This window comes from Ranitomeya imitator, chromosome 1, assembly GCF_032444005.1.
Source record: "Ranitomeya imitator isolate aRanImi1 chromosome 1, aRanImi1.pri, whole genome shotgun sequence".
Taxonomy (NCBI): domain Eukaryota; kingdom Metazoa; phylum Chordata; class Amphibia; order Anura; family Dendrobatidae; genus Ranitomeya; species Ranitomeya imitator.
In genome coordinates, this window is record NC_091282.1 from 338,040,408 (window position 1) to 338,064,409 (window position 24,002).

The following is a 24,002-nucleotide window of genomic DNA, read 5'->3' on the forward strand; positions in this document are numbered from 1 at the left end:
CTCCATAGTACACGTCTGCGCAAAGCAATCTTGCCTTGTGCAGCCATGTACTATGGAGGACAGAGAATGAACTTCAATCCAATATTGCAGCCAGCATGCAGCCAGCGGGTAAGGAAAGGGTGAATCAAACACCCGAAAACTCCGCCCATATGACCCAAAACCAGTCCCGCCAAATTCAGGTGACAGGTTCCCTTTAAAGGGAATCTGTCAGGAGGATTTTACAAATCAAACTAGTTATATGTCAGTATAGGCCACATAAGGCTACGTTCACATTTGCGTTGTTGTGTGTTGCGTCGGCGACGCAACGCACAACGCATGCAAAATGCATGCAAAAACGCATGGTTTTGTGACGCATGAGTCCATTTTTGGCTTGCTTTTGGACACAAAAAAAATGCAACTTGCTGCGTCCTGACGCTTGCGCCAAAAATGACGCATGCGTCACAAAGAGCAAGACAACGCATGTCCATGCGCCCCCATGTTAAATATAGGGGCGCATGACGCATGCGTCGCATGCGATGCAACGCTAATGTGAACGTAGCCTTACAACTATACAAATGATAGATGCCTTTTAGTAATTAAATATACCATATCTGAAAAATAACTAAGCCTGGAAGCTCCTCAGGGGTGTGTCACTGCAATCTGAGCTCTTTTACATACCTCCCATGCACTTCCTGGCTAGCTTAAAATGTTTTCAATGCTTGATTTTTCAGCAATTACACAACATATTACTACAAATGTCATCTTTTATTGATCGATTAGTAAAATGGTCTTAACAGATTCTCTTTATTGAAAGACACTTTTTGGTACAAGCGTATCTGATTAGGTTTGTATATGGGAATATATTTATGTTGCCTATTCTTAATTGTAATGTAAAGAAATCATCCTGGCAATAAAGAAATAAGCAGGTACAGGGAAAAAAAGATAGGTCACTGCAAAGAAGAGAATGCATGAATGATGCAGCATTTATGTCAGTCCACTGCACATGTGTGTATACGGAGGAGACCTGTCATTCAAGAAGAGTAGTGAAAAAAAGGGGAAAGGTGCTACAAGTGTGTTATCCTCAATATGGGACACATAAAAGAAAAGGATTGTGTATGCTTGTCTGCCTAGGTTGTAACCCGACTCTGTAATTTTATGAATGAAGGGCTGCTGCTCTGTCCGCTGACCCATATACCGGTGGGAAGAAACATATTTAAACCAAACAGCAAAAAGAGTGGCGATTCCTAGGTGCTGATACAGAGTGAGAACAAGGGTGCGCGGTCTCTGGATCTTTCTTTATACAATGTGTTTCGAAGTCGGGTTGACTTCTTCATCTGGTAGAGTGTTCCTATACTTGATGGAGTCAAACCGGCTTCGAAAGGCGTTGTATCAATAAAGATCTAGAGAACATAAATCCTTGAATCACCATTCTTTTTCCTGTTTGCTTTGACTGCAAGGGGAGTAGGGCAGGGAGGATGTTGCCTGGGACTAGCCCCTTGGATTAGTCACCCAAGCCACACGGTCCCCGACTCAGTTTTTAAATGTATGTTTTACTCTAAAGTGCCACAGTGCTTCAGCATAAAACATACCATGCTGCAATGATGGAATCAATATATGATTCACGCTGCCTTCGATTCTGGCATCGTGAATCATCTGTCAGATTCAGTTTAGGGCAAAATTAGATATCAGTGAAATATGGTCAGAGTATGGACCGCCATGCACAGATTGGCCCGGGTTTCTGATCCCGAATGTGGCATATACCGACGTCTAAATTCAGCTAAAGGCCGGTTTCACACGTCAGTTGTTTTGGTACGTATGGTGACAGTTTCCTCACGTACCGGAGACACTGACACACGTAGACACTTTAAAATAAATGTGTCTCTGCAGATGTCAGCATGTTTTCACAGACCGTGTGTCCGTGTGCAAAACACGGAGACATGTCAGTGTTCGTGGGAGCGCACGGATCACACGAACCCATTAAAGTCAATGGGTGCATGGAAATACGTACCGCACACGGATGCCGTCCGTGTGTTGTCCATGTGCTGTCCGTGTGCTTTTTTAAAGTCATAGGGTTAAAATTGAAACAAATTGTTTCAATACATGGACACACGGACAGCATACGGACGAGAAACACGGAAAGCACACGGATGACACACGGATGGCCTACGTGCACACACGGAGACGGATAACTCCAGGACAGTTTCTTCCGGTACCGGAAATATCTGGACGTGTGAGACTGGCCTTAGGAAAACCTACAGCACAATACACACACTGGGGCAAGTTGTGGTGGAAAACAAGCATTAGGGTTTCCAAAATATACTCAGCACACTAATAATGCATTGTATGAAAAGGAATTTACGATATATACATTGCCCTGTACGTAAATATCCTTAACGCAATACACAAGACAGTAATATTTTTGGAGCTTACTTTTTGGTCATCCATGGTAAGTAGCTCTTCCCTTCAATCATCAGCGCAGTGTTGAACCACCCATAGCTGTAATTAAATAATGTAATATAACAGTTATTGAACATATACTGCAAAGGGTCCATTGTGTCCCATTTGTCTTTATCCCCAAAAAGCAGAAATTTGTTTAATAAAAGGACTAATGGACCCAGCAATAAAATAGTTATAAATTCTGAAACCCGATTTGCCCTCAGTATCAAACATTTACATATCTGATTTCCATGATTATTGGAGAAATGTGTTGGATTTATACCAAAATTTCATATCTGTGCACCTGTACAGCTAAATGCATTATGGTAAAAACTTTTTTTCTGGTACTGAAGGGATAAACTTATATTTTTTAAATATAAGGGGGGATTTAAAAAAAACAAATAAATAAATAACAATGCCTCCCATTATCCACTAGATGGCGCTCATTTTCTACAACAGACTTGATATTGCTCTGAGCAGAAATAAGGAGCGACACATCAGACAATCATTACGCCTACAACCACAAACACTGGGTAAAAGCACTTTTTTTTTTTTTTTTTTGGATGTTACTTGTTTTCAGCTGTGCGTACCTTGTACTTTATAACATTCCCCTCTCTGTCTGAGTTGATATGGTGCAAATAAAGTGGGGAATGATTTACTAAACGTAGAGTCAAATTGGGGCCTGTGTCATTAGGTTTTGTTGCATGTGCAGAACCCCTTTATAATATTTACACCATTTCTGTATATTGTGTTCTTTTCATATCATGGCCAATATGAAACACATGGAATTGCTTTTTGTATGTCCTGCCTAAATGTAATATAGTGTATCTCCAAACCATTAAGATCAGAGGTAACAGGGAGATCTGCTTCCTGTCTCCCCAAGCGGGGAGCACTTGGGGAGAAAAATGAAAGTGGCATAGCTGAATGCCTGCGGCTGCTCAGCCCCTTGCTACTGCCGCAGGCATTCAGCACAGTGATGGCTGGGGCGTGGGCAAACAGGGGAGCAGTGTCCTGCCGCGAACTCTAGCAGAATGCAGGCCACTTATGGCCTGCACTCTGTTGCAGATGGCAGACGTAGGGGACATTAGATACAGTGACGTCATCCAGTATTCACTGTTGCACAGGAAAGAAAAGGAGATGGCGGCTGTGAAGTAAAGGGAGCCTGGATTAGATGAGTATAAGCCTTTTTTTCATGATATTTTGCCAATGAATGGGGAGAAATATGAAGGGCTTGATGTGGAGAACATAAGAGAGGCTGGTTGTGGGGTACATAAGTGGGGCTGGCTGTGGGGAACATAAGAGGGGCTGGATGTGGATCGCCCCCAAGGGTTAGGGGAACTTGGTACCGGGCCCTTCGGTTCTCAGCGGGATGTCACGGTGGCTGACCCGGTCCGTGGCCCTCGGGACGTCCGTTGTAAATTGGGAGAAAGGGGAAATGTTTGTGACGCCACCTGTGGTATTCGGTCAGGGTGACCGATGCTGCTTAGGGGTCCGCTGGGGTGATGTTATGGCAGCTAGATGGTATACCTTCCCACAGGTGAAGTATGTCCCCAGGGCTTCCCAGAGTGTAGATGGTGGATGATGTAAGGCGCAGTGAATAACGAGGACACAAGGTTGCAGTCTCTTTACCTTTACTGAAGGCTTCAGCATCCACAGTCCAGGGTAGGGACCACTGGGTAGGCAGAGTCTGGCCGGTCTGAAGGTAAATCCAGAGTCCCCTTATCCAGGTGTTATTCAAAAGCCTTCCTCTAGCGCCTGAGTGTTGTAGTTCCCCCCTGCTGAGCTCCTCGGTGAGGTCCTCACAACTATCGTAGGTGTTAAGTCTCTTTCTCTCTGTCCCCCTGACGGATAGGACAAACCCGTATGACTGATGGCCTGAGGCTTTTTATAGGGACCCTAGAGATGCCCCGGCCCCCACAAGTTGCCACCATGCCTCCTGGGTATATGGTCGGGCAGCCAACGTGGAATCAACTGTCCTGCCAGTCTCTGAAGTAAAGCATAGAGATCCTTACTCCCTTGGTGTTCTGGCTACCGGTACTGCGCTTCAGAAGGAGGCAGCCTGCTTCTAGCTGGTCTCCCCCTGATGTTCCTCTCCTTTGCTATGACTTTGTTTCTCACTCACTGCAACACAATTCCTTTCAATGTCTCTTTCTTTGGATGCTGCCGAACGTGGGGCAGGCGCAGCTCCGTGAACCCTCATTCTCCCACAGATCTTCCATCTGCTCTCTTCTCCTCCTTCTGACTTTCTGTCCAGACTACCAGTTTTACCTAATTGTGAGGAGTGCCCTAATAGATAGAAGCAAGCATGGCTCCCCCTGGCGGCCTGGAGTGTGAAGTGTGTATTGTGGTTGTGATACCTGGACAGAAGATCTCCTTCATTGCCTTCAGACGTAACATCACTCCCCCTGGTGGAAGAATAACATTACTGCAATGACCAGGACTCTGGGGCGCTGCAGATGTGGGGGACAAAAGAGGGTCTGGATGTGTGGGGGACAAAATAGGGGCTGGATTTGGGGACATATGAAAGGCTGACTGCGGTGACATATTAGGGCTGGCTGTGGGGCACATAAGAGAGACTGGCTGTGGAGGACATAAGAGGGGCTGGCTGTTGGGGACATGAGAGGGGCTGGCTGTGGGGGACATAAGAGAGGCTGGCTGTTATGTACATAAGTGGGGCTGGCTGTGGGGAACATAAGTGGGGCTGAATGTACAGGACATGAGAGGGGCTGGATGTGTGGGGGACAAAATGGCTGGATTTGGGGCACATATAAAAGGCTAACTGCGGTGACATATTAGGGCTGGCTGTGGGGGACATAAGAGGGGCTGCCTGTGGGGTTCATGAGAGGGGCTGGCTGTGGGAGACATAAGAGGAGCTGGCTGTGGGGGACATAAGAGGGGATGGCTGTTGGGGACATGAGAGGGGCTGGCTGTGGGAGACATAAGAGGAGCTGGCTGTGGGGGGACATAAGAGGGGCTGGCTGTGGCGGACATAAGGGGGCTGGCTGTGGGGAACATAAGATGAGATGGCTGTGGGGGACATTAGAGGGGCTGGCTGTGGGAGACATAATAGGGGCTGGCTGTGGGGGACATAAGAGGGGCTGTCTGTGGGGATCATAAGAGGGGTTGACTGTGGGGACATAAGAGGGGCTGGCTGTGGGGAACATTAGAGGAGATGGCTGTTGGGACATAAGAGGGGCTGGATGTGGTTGACATATGTAACGCTGACTGCAGGGACATATGAGGGGCTGGCTGTGGAAGACATAAAAGGGGCTGGCTGTGGAGGACATAAGAGGGGCTGGCTGTTGGGGGACATGAGAGGGGCTGGCTGTGGGGAAATAAGAGGAGCTGGCTGTGGGGGACATAAGAGGGGCTAGATGTGAGGTACATATGAAAGGCTTGCTGAGGGGACATATTTAGGTCTGGCTGTGGGGGACATAAGAGACGCTGGGTGTGGGGGATATATGAGGGGCTGGCTGTGGGGGCTCTCACAAGAAGGGATGTGGGGAACATCATATTATATAGGAGACTGGGGAATATTATACCGGAAGCTGTGGGGGACAGCATACTACATAGGATATGTAGGGAGCATTATTGTATAAGGGGCTGTGGGGGGAATCATACTGTATAGGGGCTTTGAGGGACATCATACTGTGTATTGGGGCTGTGGTGGATATCACAGTGTATATTGGGAGGATGTTGTGGATATCACACTGTATGGATGGCTGTGGTCACCATCATACCGTGTAAGGCAGGGGTGGGGAATCTTTTTTCTGCAAAGGGCCATTTGGATATTTATACCATCCTTCAGGGCCCGTACAAACTTCCCCACAAAGTACATCCTGACTCTGGCACTGGTGTCAGGGCATTATCTTTAATTGAATGCCCTTCAATGTTCAGCAGTGAACACTATGTGTGTGCGCTAACAGAGCAAGAAGAAAATAATCAGCTTGTGGCAATCAAAATATAGCTCCTTGCCCAAGAATGCGGTCCCTGAGAATCTGCTCGGGGGGCCTGATAAAAGGTCATGGAGGTTATGGCCCTGGGGCCTGAGGTTCCCCACCCCTGGTGTAAGGGAACTGTGTGAGGAGAGGATACTAGTTTAGAGAGGACAATGTGGTGTGCAGTATGAACGGATAGTGTGAAAAGGGGCACATAATGGATATGGAGAGGGGCCGGAATGAAATGGGGGTCCAGTATGGAGAGAGGTTAGCATGGCAGTGGGGCGCAGTGTGGAGATATAGAGAGTTTATGCGAAAACTAGAGAGGGGCAGGCAGCCATGGTATAGACCGTGGTTTATAAGGGTAGATGATGTGGTGGTTATAGCTGATAATGACAGACAGTGTGGTAGGTGTAGCTCATTAAGGAGGACAGTGTGGAGTCATATACTATAGGAGTCTTAATTTGGCAGATATTTTTATGCAGAGGGCATTATAATAACCCTCTTAGGCTACGTTCACATTTGCGTTGTGCGGCACTGCGTCGGCGACGCAACGCACAACGCAAACATGAACGCATGCACAAACGCTGCGTTTTGCGACGCATGCGTCTCTTTTTGCATGGTTTTGGGCGCAGGAAAAACTGCATCATGCAGCGTTCCCTGCGCCCTGACGCATGCGCTGCAGCGACGCATGCGTCGCAAAACGCAAATGCAACGCATGTCCATGCGCCCCCATGTTAAATATAGGGGCGCATGGCGCGTGCATCGCCGCGGCTGCGCCCGACGCAGCCGGGAGCGGCGCAAATGTGAACGTAGCCTTAGTTTTAAAAGGCACCGTGTGTGAGAAGAGGGAAGTCTGCATAGAAGAGCTGTGGATAAGAAAAGTCCTAATGGCGTCTGAACAACATGTATATGAAAAGAAAAAAATGACTCAATCAGAGAAGAGATCACCCATAAGATACCTAGACTGAAATGTTTACTTGTTGATACTATGTCTCCTCAGTACTGTGGTTCCTGTATGTTCAGCAGTCTGATAAAGACTGATAGCAAAAGCTCACAGCATCTCTTTACCATCAGGGCCGGATGTAAGAGGTGGGTGTCCTGGGGCCCATTTTGGAGGAAGGCCCATTTTTCAAGATGTTGCAATATGTAATGCAAAAACACAAAATGAAATGAACGCAGGTTTATTTACAAAAATCATTTACGCAGAGTAATTCAGGTAAAATAATTTATTTTTTACAATCCAGGCACTTTCCTTGATTTTCGTGCTGCAAAATCACTAATGATGTCACTAAAGTCCAATTCATGCAGTATATCTGACTTGATGCTCATGATCCCAAATTTACAAGTTGTTCCTGCTTCATGGATGTCCTTAATAGGTTTTCAACTAATTTGAGTTTTGAGAAGGAACGCTAACCACTGCAGTTTGCTACCATCAAAATTAGATATATCCTTAGAGCTATCTCAATATTTGGGAAAGTGTCCTGCACACCCTTTTCCTTGTACATGAAAAGTTCAGTGCTAATATCTTTTGGCTCGTCTGTGAATAAGTTGGAACATACTCGGATGAACCAGACAGCTCTTCACCTTGCTTCTCATAAATTTTGAAGGAGTCACGCTTTGATGTGACATAGTTTTTTAAGCTGGTCAGTGACGCCACAGCAGTGTTTAGATTGAGTTTTGCGTGTTGTAGATTTTTACTAGTAGGATCTGTTCTTTGCAGAATATCATTCCAGAAGGTGGTGTTAATACCAATTTCAAGCTGCTTAATTTGTTTTAACAGTCCTTCTGCTTCAAACCGCTGGGCTGTATATATATGAGGGGCTGCTGCTGGGCTGTATATATATATGAGGGTCTGTTGCAGGGCTGTATATATCAGAGGCTGTTTACCTGTATATATCAGAGGTTGTTGCTGTGCTGGCTGTATATAGAATAGAGGCTGAGGGGCTGTATAAAGTGTATATGCAGCACCCCAGGGTCCTGGTCATTGCAGTAATATCGTTCTCCTCTAGGGGGGAGTGATGTTACATTTTGAGGCAATAAAGGAGATCTTTTTGTCAGGTAACACCAACACACAACACATTTCGCACTCCAGTCCACCAGGGGGAGCTATGCTCCTATTTATTAGGGCACTCTTCACAATTAGGTAAAACTGGTGGCCTGGATAGGAAGTTAGGCAGATACTGACTGGGCTTCGCTCAGGCAGTTGCTATCTGAGCTCCGCTCAGGTAGTTGGTCCCTGACAGGGGAGGGATCCTGTCAGAGGCCTAGACAGAAGGACACGGAGCTGCGCCTGCCCCACGTGCGGCAGCTTCCAGAAAGAGACACGAACAGAGAACTGTATTGTAGAGAGTGAGAAGAAGTCATAGCAAAAGGAGAGGAAACCAGAAGGAGTTCTGCCCTACACAGGCTGCCTCCTTCTGAGGCGCAGGATCCAGGTAGCCAGAACATCGAGGGAGCAAAGTTCCTTATGCTTTGCTCCAGAGATCGGCAGGACAGCTAATTTCATGTTACCTGCCCGCCCTATACCCAGGAGGCAAGGTGGCAACCACGAGAGGCTGGGGCATAATAGAGTCTCTGTAAAAAGCTCACTCCACCGGTCATACGGGTTTGTCCTATCCATCTGGGGGACAGAGAGAGACACAACATCTAGAATATCTACAATCGTTGTGAGGACCTTATGAGAGGCTCAGCAATAAGGTACTAAAACACCCAGACGCTTGAGGAAGGCTACTGACTTCTACCTGGATAAGGGGATTTGGATTTGCCTCCAAATCGGCCGGACTCTGCCTGCCCTGTGATCTGGTGCTCTGGACTGTGGATGCTGAAACCTTCAGTAAAAGGTAAAGAGACTGCAACCTTGTGTCCTCGTTCTTCACGGCACCTCACACCATCCACCATCTACACCCTGGGAAGCTCTGGGGACACACTTCACCTGTGAGAAGGTATACCATCTGGCTGCCATAACATCACCCCAGTGGACCCCTAAGCAGTGTCGGTCACCCTGACCGAATACCACAGGTGGCGTCACGAACATAAACTCTATCCCTTTAAAGACCTTTCCCCCTAATACAACGGACCTCCCGAGGGCCACGGACCGGGTCAGCCGCCGTGACATCCCTCTGAGAACCGAAGGACCCGGTACCGAGTACCCCACTGCCCACGGGGGCTCTCCAAATCTTTGGCGTCACGAACAGGATCTACTAAAGCCTGAAAAATCAGGTCATGTGCGCCTAAGAACTGTGCCAGAATTGTGCTTGAACTGTGATTTACTAAAGGACTGTGTATTGCAAAAGACCGCCAAAAATTCCCGCCAAAATTGCCGCCATTACAGCGCCACGAGGAGCGCAGGAGAAGAAGGGCGTGTCGTTGTGGGCGTGAACGAACTGAGAAGTGCGAAAAATGACCGCCCAGTCTAAATATCTCTGTACCTTGAGGACGTGTCTGTCAGCAGCCGAGATCCGCCTCCTGATCCTCAATGGCGGCCGGAGACAAAGGAATAGAAACCGCCCCCGGAGAAGAGAGCAGGAAAAGGACGAGGAAGGAGCCAGCCACGTGGAGGATGCCATAGCCAGCAGTCCGGAACCAGACTGTGGGGTAGAGGCCGATGACTCCCCCAGCCACCTGGAGGGACACCGCAGCCCTGACCTCTTGCAGGCCAGCGAGGAGGAGTTAATCGATCAGCTCCTATAGATGCGGCTGAGCGCAAAGGCCCCATGCCAAGTGACGCCTGCGGAAGATCTACCAGTGCCACCTCCGACACCACTGCAGACGCCGCCGCCAGTGAAACCAGCCGGTACCGAAGACACCGATGCGGCAGGTAAGGATGCCGACCCTGCCCCGGTGACCGAAGAACTGCTGATAGGCCCTGTAGCAGCGCCACCTCCCCGCGGTACTCACCAGCTCCAGCGTCTTGAGCCTTGGGACCAGGCCACGGGAATGGAGCAATTCATGAAGGCCCCAATTGCACCCACCACCCTGCCGGGTGAGCTATACGCAGAGCGGACTGTGTACCACTGGGTGAATCCCAGACCAGACTTTATGGGGTTCCCGAGGCGGAGAAGCAGAAAGGAGAAACCGTGGAAGTTCTAAGTTGGGAGGACTACCAGTCCCAGCTCGCCCGCAAGTGGGAGGAAAAACATCAGGCCCAGCGTAGAGCCTTTGACAAGCGGGATCTACAGGTTAAAGCCCAGGCCCGCAAGGACCGCACTGCTAACCAGGCCCCGCGTAGGCAGGGCACAGTGGTCACCTTTAAGCTGCAAGGAGGATGGGGCTTTATCAAAGAACAGGGACTATACACCGAAATTTTCATAAACAGGAAAGACGTAGAATCTCATCTCTGGGAAGGACATCCAGATAGAGACCTGTATCCAGGAGACAGTGTCACCTACACCAGGCACTTTGGTGAAAAGGGATGGTTTGCCCTGAATGTGCACAAGCAAAGAGGCCCTATGACATACCACACTAAAATCCCTGCTATGCCGTCTAATGTCACAACAGCGCCACCTTGTGTTAAGACAACTGCCACTACAACCACCACTACTGTCACTCCTACCTACACCTTTACCAGAACCACCGTGTGTACTGTTACCACCACAGAAACTGCGGTAACTACGGAACCAACTCCAATGGTAACCTGTGCCAAGGTTACTCCAGAAAAGAACTCAGTGGGCATTCAGACCCCCATCTGGAGTGAGGGATCCCATATGTAGCACTTGGTAGCCACCAGTACCCAAAAGGACTACCTCCACCAGTGCTACCTCCAGAGTTACAATAGAAGAAATTTGAACTGACAGTAAATAGTTACTAAACATTCTTTTTGCTGCTGTTTTACAAGGTTCTGAACCCGTCCAGGGTTATTTTTTAAAGGGGTCCTCAGTTCCAGGAGGATCCCAGGAGTTTGCATCAGTTTTGCACAAGTTGCTTTATTTTAAAGAACATTTGAATCATGGACAGTGAATGGTTCACACACTGTCTTGTAAATAGTTTGCACCTTCTTAAAGGTGCTTCCTACTGGTTTTACAACGGAGGCTTTTACAGAGACTGCCTCCAATGGAGACGGCTATTAATCTTGTTATAAGAAATGCTTTGTTTTTCAGACCTGAATAAAAACCCGTTGGTGTGGCAGAATTCCGGGTCAGGATACACGTCTTGTAGCCCGCCCAAGCCAACGTTGGGGGTTCGTACCAGGTCCCTCGCATCACATCACCTGTGTTGCTAAACTGACTTGATTGATGATGTGATTGATACACAGACAGACACACACACAGACAAACAAACAGACAGACAGACACACAGACAGACAGAGATCATACTCACCCACTGTGACACTGTGAAGACTGAACTACTTCACCTCTGGATCTTAAGTGACTGAAGATCCAGAGTGAAGTCCTGCCGCTCTCCATGGTGGAGAATCATCTTCTCACGCCGACATTGTGGCTCCACCTCCTTCCTCGAAGGTAGCTGAACAAACTCCATCTGATCTAATCTGAGGGAGCGATCATATAGCTGAATAGGTAGCGCCTAAAAGCTTCTGTTGGGATCTCAGAAGGCTGCCGCATGCCATAAGCTAAGCATTAGGTACAGGGAGGGTACTAAGGAAGTCTGGCTAGGCTAACCAGGTCAGTGGATGCTGATGCAGGTCAGGTGCCATGACTCTGCCGCTCTGCACCAGCCACTGAGATGTAGGATCGTAGCCAGGTCCTTACACTTTCAATAGTTTCTCTTTTGTTAAATGTTCCTTATCATTAACAGTTCACAAAAAGAGACGTGTACTTTACATGTTTTGAGATATTTATCCCTATATTGGTGGGAGGCCCCCGCTTGGTGGGTGGCCCAGGCCCCTAAATCCAGGCCTGCTAACCATTGTTAAGGACATAATGGGAGTTATAGGGAATACAAATTTTGATAGGCGGAGGAAGAGGAGGAGGAGGATTGCTTTTTTAAAAACAATCATACGTATCCGTATCCCTTTGTCTATTATGGGGTCTATTTAGCTTCGATTAGGGCATCTGCTAAATGCTGGACACTTTAATTGAAAAAGCCCCCATTATAGTTAAGTCATATTAATTTCCTTGGTTCCGACATATAAAATATATGATGTCAGGGATGAACATCACTATTTTGTCCCTTGTGTAAATGGTCTGCAGGCAATGAATGATTCTACATATAACTTGGAAAACACACTCCCTGTTGAGCCTCACCCATAAAATACATAACTTCTTTTTACTTTTGCTGGTATTTTTAGGTGAAAAAGAGGGGGTACTTTAGGGGTCCTTTAACCTTAGTGTCTGACCCATTCCTGTACTTTGGTGCTGAATGTTCACAGGGGTGGAGGTAGGGGCGCCATCAGCTTCATCTGCCTAGGCCACCAAAATACCTTGTCCCAGACTTGGTTGAAACCCACCCACTCAAAAGAAAAGCATCATCAGCAACCAGAGTTCAGAACAGCTGAGTATTTTAGTCTAACATCCTCTCTGATTACCTGAAAAAGGTAGCAGTATTCAGTTTACACCGCCCAGCTTCAACGTTAACCCCTTCCCGACATGCGCCGTACTAGTACTGCTCTGGAATTGGACTGTCAATCAGCTACTTTGCTAATTGGCGGTCATTTCATTGCCTGTTTCGACAGACTGCATTTGTGTGCACTGAATGATCAGTAATAAATCGTAAATCAGATGACAATGTGCGGCCGAGAACGATGATTTTTAAGTCAGCTGAAAAAATAATTTCACAGTTTCGTCGAGTGGTTGACAACCTGGTTACACTGCTCGATTATCGAGAAATGAGCAATACTAGGAACACTCCTTAACGATAATCGTGCAGTGTAAAACAAGATTCATTCTATATTTATTCATGTAACTAGATGGAGGCCCGATGCTATTGCATCGGGAGGGCGGTAATGTCACGATGGGGGCAGGCTTTGCACCATTGAGAATCTCTCCCCCCATGTGCCCACCCACCTATCCACTCTCTTTCTCCATGTGTTGACTTCTCCCATCTGTGCTCTCTTCTTTGACCTGTCTACCCCATGTGCTATCCCCCTTGTCTGCTGTCTTTCTCCTTCCTGTGCTGTGTTCTTCCCTCATGTGCTGTCCCGTTTGAGCTGTCTCCCCCTGTGCTTTGTCTCTTTAACCCCTGTCTGCTTTCTCTCTTCCCCATCTGCTGTCTTCTCCTCTCATGTCATCTCTTCTTTGACCACTGTGCTGTCTTCTTCCCTCATGTCCAAAGAAACAAGAAAAACAGCAGCAGCACTCCATATATTGGTGAAAAAACAACCTTAGTCCTTTATTGCTTAATAAAAATCATGGACAAGGTAAACAAGTGCAGATTATGCAGGCAAATGAAACAGGACGACGGCCGTTTCGCGCAATAAGAGCTTCCACGGGTCAAGCACCTGGTAATAGCAATACCTTGTCTTTTCATGCACTTTTTTCACAGCAAGCACCTCCAGCAAGGTGAAGGTTTCTGGAAGGTGTCTGTGATTCAGAGTTTATTCATCCTTTAACAGTGAGTACTAAGAGCGTTTTTTCTCTGTGCCATTCATATTTTTCTTATTTTTCTTCCCTCATGTGTTCTCTCGTTTGTACCTGTGTGTACCTTTGCTGCTTTCCTTTCATTGTCATCGGTGTACTTTTTAGGAGGAGCCATGTTGGTGTTGATATTTGCTTTTTAAAGGGGTTTTCCCACCAACGAAATTTTAAAAATTGTCTGTGTCTGACGGTGTACAGAGCATACCACAGCTCCTGGGCAGGGGAGGAAGCAAAAGACAATACTGACATTACAGCAGGAGATCGCAGAGGATACATTTTGTGAGGTAAAATATTGTTCAAAAACAGTCAGTGAAATATTTTACCTCACAAAATTAATCCTCTGTGATCCCCTGCTGTAAAATCAGTATTGTCTTTTGTTTCCTTCCCTGCCCAGGAGATGTGGTATGCTCCGTACACGGTCAGACACAGACAATTTTTAAAATGAACTTTCGTTTGTGGGAAAACCCCTTAATGTGACCGGCTTCCTCTGCCTGTAGACACGTCGAACATCTGCCACCAGGATCACCTGAATGATTCACTGCGCCTGCTCGGAATTCGCGCAGGCGCAGTAAATCAGACCGCCGCCATCTTTGTGCAGACAGATAGCGGCGGTTACATTAAAACTGCGAATGCGCTTTTCCTGTACAAAGATGGCAGTAGTCAGTGAATAATTCGGCTGACCCCGGCGGCGGCATGTTCGCGACGGTGTTCCACTGCGTACGGTGTATACAGTGTGTGTGTGTGGTGCGTACGGCATATACTGAGTGTGTGTCGTGCATACGGCGTGTACAGTGTGTGTGTGTGTAGTGTGTACGGCATATACAGTGTGTGTTTTTGTGTGTGTATGGTGCGTACGGCGTATCCAGTTTGTGTTTGTGTGTGTGGTGCGACGGTGTTCCGCTGGTGGTACCGCGCAAGAGGCTGTGTACAGCATATACAGTGTGTGTGTGTGTGGTACGTACGGCGTATACAGTGTGTGTGTGTGTAGTGCGACGGTGTTCCGCTGGTGGTAACGCGTAAGAGACTGGTACTACCAGCAATTTCCATATTGAGACACCCATCACTTGGGTGTTTCAATATGGCGGTCAGTGAACTTCTGCCGCTTGGAATTCTGGGATCCGAACACATCTGGACGGAACAGGATGTGAAGACATTACAAGGTACATATTATATAAGATACACATATATGGTAATATATAAATATAAAATAATACATTGCAGAGATGTTTGAGCGGTATGATGCTTGACAGGAATGAGAGAAAGCAAGATTTTATAATGTGAAGAATCAATTTTGCTTAGCTATTTGATACGTTGTTTTAGAAGACTAACAAACCTGTATCCAGGAAATAATTCCAATTCTTTTGGTGTAAGGTGTCGAAAGCCAAGGACATCATCTTTCCATGATGGATCCTGTAAAAATAGAAAACACAGGTGTGATAAACAGCGTAAAGTTACATTTTAGTCACAAGGAGCACATATGGCTGTATAAAGATTAATGTAAGATATACTATTATGGCAGCCTCCAGCCACAGTTAGTAGAAGGATGGAACCTAATGGAAGCATACTGTATTATTGAGTCTGCTTACCAGTATGCAGTAAGCTCCTACACTCCCTCTAGTGGTGGTTCCAAGTAGACAGAACAGTAATAATTTATTAGTGAAATGATCTTGCTGCACAAAAGATCACCATTCTCGGCAGCACATTTTCCAGTCAAGTGTAAAAAGGATCTGTGCTACCGAGGACAAAACGAGCCTGCTGAAATGGTATCACATAAGCAGTATAATGGTTCCATTCCAACTAATGTGGTTTTTTTTTTTTACAATATGCTGTATAGACACAATCTTCATTGTGAGCTCCTCACAGCATTTCCTTTACCCCCCCACAGTCGATTCACATGGCATTTTTTTCCAGGTGTTAAAAAAAAACGTTTTAGGACAAAAATAAACATGTTTCTGCTTGAAAAATGTGCAGTTTTTGATCAATGGAAAAAAAGAATGTTGTGTGAACATACCGTTATCCTATATTAATGCCTCTTGTCCAGTCTTTATGTAGAAGAATACATTCATATCCAGTGTATATTTTTTATAGATAACTACAGCTAAAAGCTATAACACTTTCTCATTACGTACAGGTGCTGGTTCTTTCAACAAATTGTATCCAGACTGCAGAAATATCCCCATGTCCTGGGCATCCTCAGAATGTACAAATTTTATCAAATAGTCAAAAGTTTCCTTGCTCCATTGACTTAAAAACAAAAAACATTAAGCATGATAAATACGAGGAAACATTTCATATAAAAAAAAACAAATGATTATTTATTATACATAATTATCTTCTTATGTATCGCTACCATAACAGCACATCATTACTCCTGCATGTGAATACAGTAACACGACTGATCTTTCTGTGTTCAGTGCAGAAGTAAAAAATGCATTTTTTCCAAAAATTAGAAAAAGCCCCTACAAATAATGAAGGTATTGTGTGGTATATTATCATTTTAGGTGCTTGGCTTTATTCACTGCATATTCTGTGTATTTTTTTATCTGCTTTTTTTGCCCATATGCCTCTCTACAGGGCAGAAAGATGTATAAAAAAAACCCCAAATGGCTACAAAAAATACAAAAGGAACTTGAATAAAAATATGAAATTCTGAGTGTTTTTTTAATAGGCTTAAAAATGCCATTGTCTCTTGCGGGAAGGGGGGGGGTCATACTTGGTAAATTATTTGCACCAAGGAGTAAATGCTTCTGCAGGAATAGTTACTAAAATGACACCCATATCTGTGTTTCTACAAAATGAAATATAGGAATGAGAGAGTTAAAAGAACTTACGTCTCCTGCTTGTTTCCATTGTCATATAAATATGGTTGCCACAGGCCTGCTGCTCCATCACTAGTGGTGAGTGGGGTAAACTTGTCTGCATACACCTCAATCTTTAGAGGATGTACCAAATGATGGTACTGGTTGTGAATACATAGGGCTGTGGAGAGTCCAACCACTCCAGCTCCTATTACTGCCACATGCATGTTCCTGGCAATTACTACCCTGCAGGACAAAGCACAGAATAGGTAAAGGCTGAAAAATACAGATCCAAAAGCAGAACTTATTAATGTATTACCCATACTTGTCTCTTGAGAATACAGTATTGTGCCATACAAACCATCTTCGATTATGCAGGAATATCTAGTAGCTAATGCGCCTTGTAGCCAAACTGAGATAGTCAGTCAGTAAATGTGTGACAATGTGCAGCACAGCCATTTCGCACCGGTTCTGCATTTGAAGTTGGTGCTCGAATAATATGTTTGAGTCCTCGTGCCTGCATGTTTTGCTAGCAAACCGGCAATCCCTGCATGTGTTGCGGCTGTCGAGCAGAGACATGCAGGAGCGGGGACTCGAACATATTTTTCAAGCACGCTGAAGACACTCGGTTAGCACACGAGCATGCTCGGATAACACATTCATCATTAATAGCCGACCCTAATGCTGAGCTGCTGTCAGTCAGTGCCTGTGGCACGGTTACAGCAGCTGCTCTCTATACACAGAGCGGTGACCGAAGCCGTGCCGGCACCAACCCTATGACTGAGGCCTGAACGCTGCTGGGTTGAATGAAATTCTTTTCCCCCCAGCAGTATGGGTCTTTATTGTGGGCGCCACTCTGTGTCAGAATACTAACCTGCAGATTAACCCTATATTTGCAGGTTAATAAGTGCTTTTCTCACATAATATGTTCCTTTTAAACAAGAAATGAAGTGAAAAAAAAAATAGGTTGCATTGAAGAAGTGTGGTTGCCGATAGCAACTACAAAGCTATCTCCTGTAAACAAGCCCTTAGCTCTGTAACTGTAGACATGACTAACTTGTGCATGGTAAGTTGATTTTAAGCTGTACTGTTCCTTTAAACTGTAATAATGTTGTGATGTTACATTGTTAGGCACTGAAATACCAGGCTAATATTATAGGCATACAGTGTGGCATAGAACAATGTAAGGCTACGTTCACACTAGCGTTGTGCGTCGCTGCGTCGGCGACGCGACGCAAAATGCACCGAAAAACGGTTTGCACGCAAAAACGCTGCGTTTTTCGACGCGTGTGTCGTTTTTTGACGAAAATCGGACGCAAGAAAAATGCAACTTGTTGCGTTTTCTTGGTCCGACGCTAGCGTAAAAAAAGACGCACGTGTCGGAAAACGCAACAAGCAAAAACGCATGCGTCCCCCATGTTAAACATAGGGGCGCATGACGCGTGCGTCGCCGCTGCGTCGCCCGACGCTAGCGCGACGCACACTAGCCGAACGCTAGTGTGAACGTAGCCTAAGAAAGCAGTACCTGGCAGTGTGAACCAGACAGGAAGAAGCACCTTTCCAGAACATGGCTCCAAATGAATAAGTTCAGCTTCCCACAGGCGAACAGCGAGCAGCTGAGCACAAGGAAGTGTCTCTGCTAAGTTTCATTTTCAGTTGTGTTACTCTATGGTATCAGCACAAAGGGGCCACTGTCTGCAGCACTACAGTGGCTGAAAGAAAAACGACAGCCTGCGCTGTAGGAGAAAAGTGCGCCTGTAATGAGGCGATACGGGGACAATCTGTAGCAGGCACTTTTTGGGGACATCAGTGACAAGCACTGTCTGATTCTGTGTGAATACACTGTATTACAGCGTAGTGTTATTATTATTATTTATATAGCACCATTAATTCCATGGTGCTGTACATGAGAAGGGGTAACATACAAATTACAGATATCGCTTACAGTAAACAAACTAACAATTACAGACTGATACAGAGGGGTGAGGACCCTGCCCTTGCGGGTTTACATTCTACAGGATTATGGGGAAGGAGACAGTAGGATGAGGGTTGCAGGAGCTCCGGTGTTGGTGAGGCGGTAGCTCCGGTGTTGGTGAGGCGGTAGCTTCGATAGTGATGAGGCGGCAGCAGGGTCAGTGCAGGCTGTAGGCTTTCCTGAAGAGGTGGGTTTTCAGGTTCCGTCTGAAGGATCCAAATGTGGTTGATAGTTGGACGTGTTGGGGCAAAGAATTCCAGAGGATGGGGGATATTCGGGAGAAGTCTTGGAGGCGGTTGGATGAGGAGCGAATAAGTGTGGAGGAGAGAAGGAGGGCTTGGGAGGACCGGAGATCACGTGAGGGAAGATATCTGGAGATTAGTTCAGAGATATATGGAGGAGACAGGTTGTGGATGGCTTTGTAGGTCGGTATTAGTAATTTGAACTGGATACGCTGAGGGAATGGGAGCCAGTGAAGAGATTTGCAGAGGGGAGAAGCAGAGGAGAGAGATGAATTAGTCGGGCAGCAGAGTTAAGGATGGACTGGAAAGGTGCAAGGGTGTTAGCAGGGAGGCCACAGAAAAGGATGTTGCAGTAGTCAAGGCAGGAGATGATGAGGGCATGCACAAGCATTTTAGTAGATTTAGGATTGAGGAAAGGACAGATTCTGGAGATATTTTTGAGCTGGAGGCGACAGGAGGTGGAAAGAGCTTGGATGTGCAGTTTGAAGGACAGGGCAGAGTCAAGGGTTACTCCGAGGAAGCGGACTGCCGGTACGGGGGAAAGCGTGATGTCGTTAATTGCGCTAGATAGGTCACAAGAGGAAGATCTATGAGATGGAGGAAAGATGATGAGTTCAGATTTGTCCACACTGAGTTTGAGGAAGTGAGAGGAGGAGAAGAAGGATATGGCTGATAGACAATCCGGGATTCTGGACAGCAGAGAGGTGACGTCTGGGCCAGAGAGGTAGATCTGAATGTCATCAGTATAAATGTGGTACTGTAATCCATGGGACCTTATGAGTTGTCCCAGGCCACATGTATAGATTGAGAAGAGTAAGGGTCCTAGAACAGAGCCTTGGGGGACTCCAACATTGAGAGGTTGGGATAAGAAGGTAGTGTGGCAGTGGGAGACGCTGAATGTCTCACCAACCGCCCGAGCTGCCGCCTCACCAACCACCCGAGCTGCCACCTCACCACCACCAGAGCTGCCGCATCCCCGACCTTCTGTCTCTTCCCCAGTATCACGTAGAATGTAAGTCCGCAAAGGACAGGTTCCTCTCCCCTCTGTACCAGTCTGTCATCATAAATTTGTGTACTGTAAATGATATCTATAACCCTGTATGTAACCCCTTTCTCATGTACAGCACCATGGAATTAATGGTGCTATATAAATAAATAATAATAATAATGTGAGGTTGGAAAGATATGAGGAGATCCAGGATAGGGCAAGGTCTTTAATGCCAAAGGAGGAGAGGATCTGTAGTAGGAGGCAGTGGTCAACTGTGTTGAAAGTGGCTTCAACCAGCTTATCCCACATTTGTGTTATGGAGGGGTATATTAGCATACTATTGAATATTTTGTTTGCTATAACTATTTCTACTAAATGTGGCCTCACATTTGGACAGGGCTTATTGTCTGCTGCCCTTCTATACAAGGTGTAAATTGGGACTGCTTCTGTGTCTATTTTACTATGAGGAACTATGAAAGTGGCTGGTGTTTGTTTGGCAAGAGGGCAAACCCCTCTTATGTCTGGGTTCACCGTATTCTTGTACAATAAGCGATATTATAGTACAGTATTATAATATAGTAGAGGACAGCATGAGGTAGTAGCTAAAACATGGATTTCAAAAATGTGTCACATATCAGGCTGTGTGCTTTTGTTACAATGAAGGTTTTATCACCTGATGATTACCATTGCTTGGACTACAGTAGTGTGTGCATGCTAGTCCAACTCCGCCCCCTCACTGTCTATAAACAGTATGCGGTACATACAAAGCCTGGTGTGGGCAGGGTTATCTTTCTCAGCTCTGCTGCATTGCAAAATCTAAGAACTCTGATTGTGTTACAACTACTGCACCCTGTAAACTAAGTGATACCTTCTTAGATTCAGCATCTCTTTGCCTACATCGCTCTTTGATGATGTAGCAGAAACTTGTTTGTTTTTGGCACAACCACAGTTAAAGATATGGGCAAAAGCCTAATTGAGATTTTTCTTTTAACCCCTTCACATGTCATGTCCTTTCTTTGATGTGGGCTTCGGTGCTGAGCCCACATCTTTCCTGGCACACGTCAGCTGTTTTGAACACCTGACATGTGCCTCTAACAGCCGCCGGTGTTAGCAGGTTAACATCCGCGGCTGTTAACCTGTTAAATGCCGCTGTCAATCTCTGACAATGGCATTTAACTAGTGCTTCCGGGAAGCGCGCCGGAAATCCCATCCATCGGTGACCCTGTCACGTGATCGCGGGTTGACAATGGGTTGGAATGACAACCAGAGATCTCCAGCAGACCTCTATGGTTGTCATAGCTGGATTGCTATCAGCGCCTCCCGGTGATCGGCGCTCATTGCAAGTGAGCATGTCTGCTGCATACAGGCAGTGGCGTAACTACCGCGGTCGCAGCGGTCGCCAGTGCGACCGGGCCCGGCAGGTCAGGGGCCCGGGCCCGGCAGGCAGGCTCGGACTGGCAGTGCCTCCCCCCGCTCCAGGGCCCCCCCGCCGCTGCCGCTGCTGCTGTCGCTGCCTTGAATACTCACCCTGCTCTAGCGATGGTCTCGGCGTCTGCACTGCAGCTCGTTCCTGCTTGAGCGGTCACGTGACACCGCTCATTAAGATCATGAATATGCGCATATTCATGATCTTAATGAACGGTGTCACATGACCGCTCAAGCAGGAAGAAGGTGCTGCGCCGGCGCCGCCGCCTGGAGTCGGGACAGAGCGCGAGGGATGTCGGCACGGCCGTGCAGTGGGAAGACAGGTGAGTATGAGGGCCGGGGGGACGGGGGATGAAGGAGGACATAAGCCGGCGCGCCGAGCAGGAGCGGAGAGATAAGCCTGCATACAGGGGGGAATATAAGCCATGCAGGGGGGATTATGAGCCATGCAGGGGGGGATATGAGCCATGCAGGGGGGAATAGAAGCCATGCAGGGGGGGGATATGAGCCATGCAGGGGGGAATATGAGCCATGCAGGGGGGAATATGAGCCATGCAGGGGGGAATATGAGCCATGCAGGGGGGAATATGAGCCATGCAGGGGGGAATATGAGCCATGCAGGGGGGAATATGAGCCATGCATACAGGGGGGGGGGGAATATGAGCCATGCATACAGGGGGGAATATAAGCCATGCATACAGGGGCGGAATATGAGCCATGCATACAGGGGGGGAATATGAGCCATGCATACATGGGGAGATATGAGTCATGCATGCAGGAGGGGTAATATGAGCTATGTATATGGGATAGGAGGGAGATGAGCCATGCATACAGGAGGGGGGTCATTATACAGTATTGAGCATCATGTGTGGCCGTTATACAGTATGGAGCATCATTTGTGGTCATTATACAGTATTGAGCATTATGTGGGATCATTATACAGTATGGAGAACTGTGTGGCCGTTATACACTATGGAGCACTATGTGTGGGTGGTCATTATACAGTATGGAGCACTGTCTGGCCATTATACAGTATGGAGCAATGTGTGGCCATTATACACTATGGAGCATCATGTGTGGCCATTATACACTATGGAGCATCATGTGTGGCCATTATACAGTATGCAGCATCATGTGTGGCCATTATACAGTATGGAGCATCATGTGTGGTGGCCGTTATACAGTATTGAGCATCATGTGTGGCCATTATTCTATGGGGGTTACATTGAGTTGTATGGCAGGGCTGCAGGGGGGGGCCCCATTTGGAAGTTCGCACCGGGGCCCCTAACTTTGTAGTTACGCCACTGATACAGGTGATCTGATCATTGCGTATGTAGCAGAGGCGATTGGACAGCTGCAGCTTCTAGTCTCCCATGGAGGCTATTGAAGCATGGAAAGTGGAACAAAATAAGTTTTTAAAAATATTTAAAAAAATCTAAAAGTTCAAATCACCTCCCTTTCGCCCCATTCAAAATAAAACAATAAAAAAAATCCAGCATACACATATTTGGTATCGCCGCATTCAGAGTCAATCAATCTAGCAACCTGTAAAAAGAATTAATCTGATCGGCAAATGGCATCCCCCAAAAAAAGTCAAAACCCCAGAATTATGGTTTTTTGGTCATCACAACATTATATTAAAATGCGGTAATGAGGGATCAAAAGATCGGATCTGCACCAAAATGGTATCATTAAAAACGTCAGCTCGCCACGCAAAAAATAAGCCCTCACCCAACCCCAGATCACGAAAAATGACCTGGAGAATCATAATGGCAGGTCAGTTTCAGTATTTGGTGAGCATGGTAGAAAAAAAAAAAAAAAAAAACTGTTTTAGGCCGGTTTCACACGTCAGTGGCTCCGGTACGTGAGGTGACAGTTTCCTCACGTACCGGAGCCACTGACACACGTAGACACAGTGAAATCAATGCATCTGTGCAGATGTCATTGATTTTTTGCGGACCGTGTCTCCGTGTGCCAAACACGGAGACATGTCAGTGTTCGTGGGAGCGCACGGATTACACGGACCCATTAAAGTCAATAGGTCCGTGTAAAACACGTACTGCACATGGACGTTGTCCGTGTGCAGTCCGTGTGGCGTGCGGGAGACAGCGCTACTGTAAGCACTGTCCCCCCCACTAGTGCTGAAGCCGCGATTCATATCTTCCCTGCAGCAGTGTTTGCTGTAGAGAAGATATGAATAATCGTGTTTAAAATAAAGATCCATGACCTTTATTTTAAACACGATTATTCATATCTTCTCTACAGCAAACGCTGCTGCAGGGAAGATATGAATCGCAGCTTCAGCACCAGATGCAGGGGACAGCGCTAAACTTTAGCGCTGTCTCCTGCATGGTGCGTGTGGTACCCAGTGGGCACACGGGCGGCACACGTGTGCCGCACGTGTGCCACACTGATGTGCCACAGAAACGCACCGCCACCGATTTTTCCGGTACCGGAATTATCTGAACGTGTGAGACTGCCCTTAGGGTATGTGCACACGCTGCGGATTTTGCTGCAGATCCGCAGCGTTTCCGCAGCTGCGGATCCGCAGCAGTTTCCCATGCATTTACAGTACCATGTAAAGCAATGGGAAATGAAATCCGCAGTGCACATGCTGCGGAAAAAAACGCGCAGAAACGCAGCGGTTTATTTTCCGCAGCATGTCAATTCTTTCTGCGGATTCCGCTGC

At 46.8% G+C, this 24,002-nt stretch overlaps 1 protein-coding gene across 5 annotated transcripts in view; it reads right to left on the bottom strand.

Moving 5' to 3' along the window:
- The window catches only part of DAO (D-amino acid oxidase), a 102,180-nt gene that overhangs the window by 30,305 nt on the left and 47,873 nt on the right, over nt 1-24,002 (bottom strand). For 4 of the 5 annotated variants that reach the window (XM_069759709.1, XM_069759728.1, XM_069759717.1 and 1 more), the window contains 4 exons: nt 16,717-16,929; nt 16,015-16,129; nt 15,219-15,295; nt 2,410-2,475 (listed from right to left, as the gene is read on the bottom strand). In XM_069759709.1, coding sequence (XP_069615810.1) covers nt 2,410-2,475; nt 15,219-15,295; nt 16,015-16,129; nt 16,717-16,910 — 452 coding nt within the window. In that variant the 5' untranslated portion in view covers nt 16,911-16,929. Of the gene's footprint in view, nt 1-2,409; nt 2,476-15,218; nt 15,296-16,014; nt 16,130-16,716; nt 16,930-18,208; nt 18,314-24,002 lie in introns of those variants that run through there. The other variant, XM_069759702.1, reaches the window with a different exon arrangement.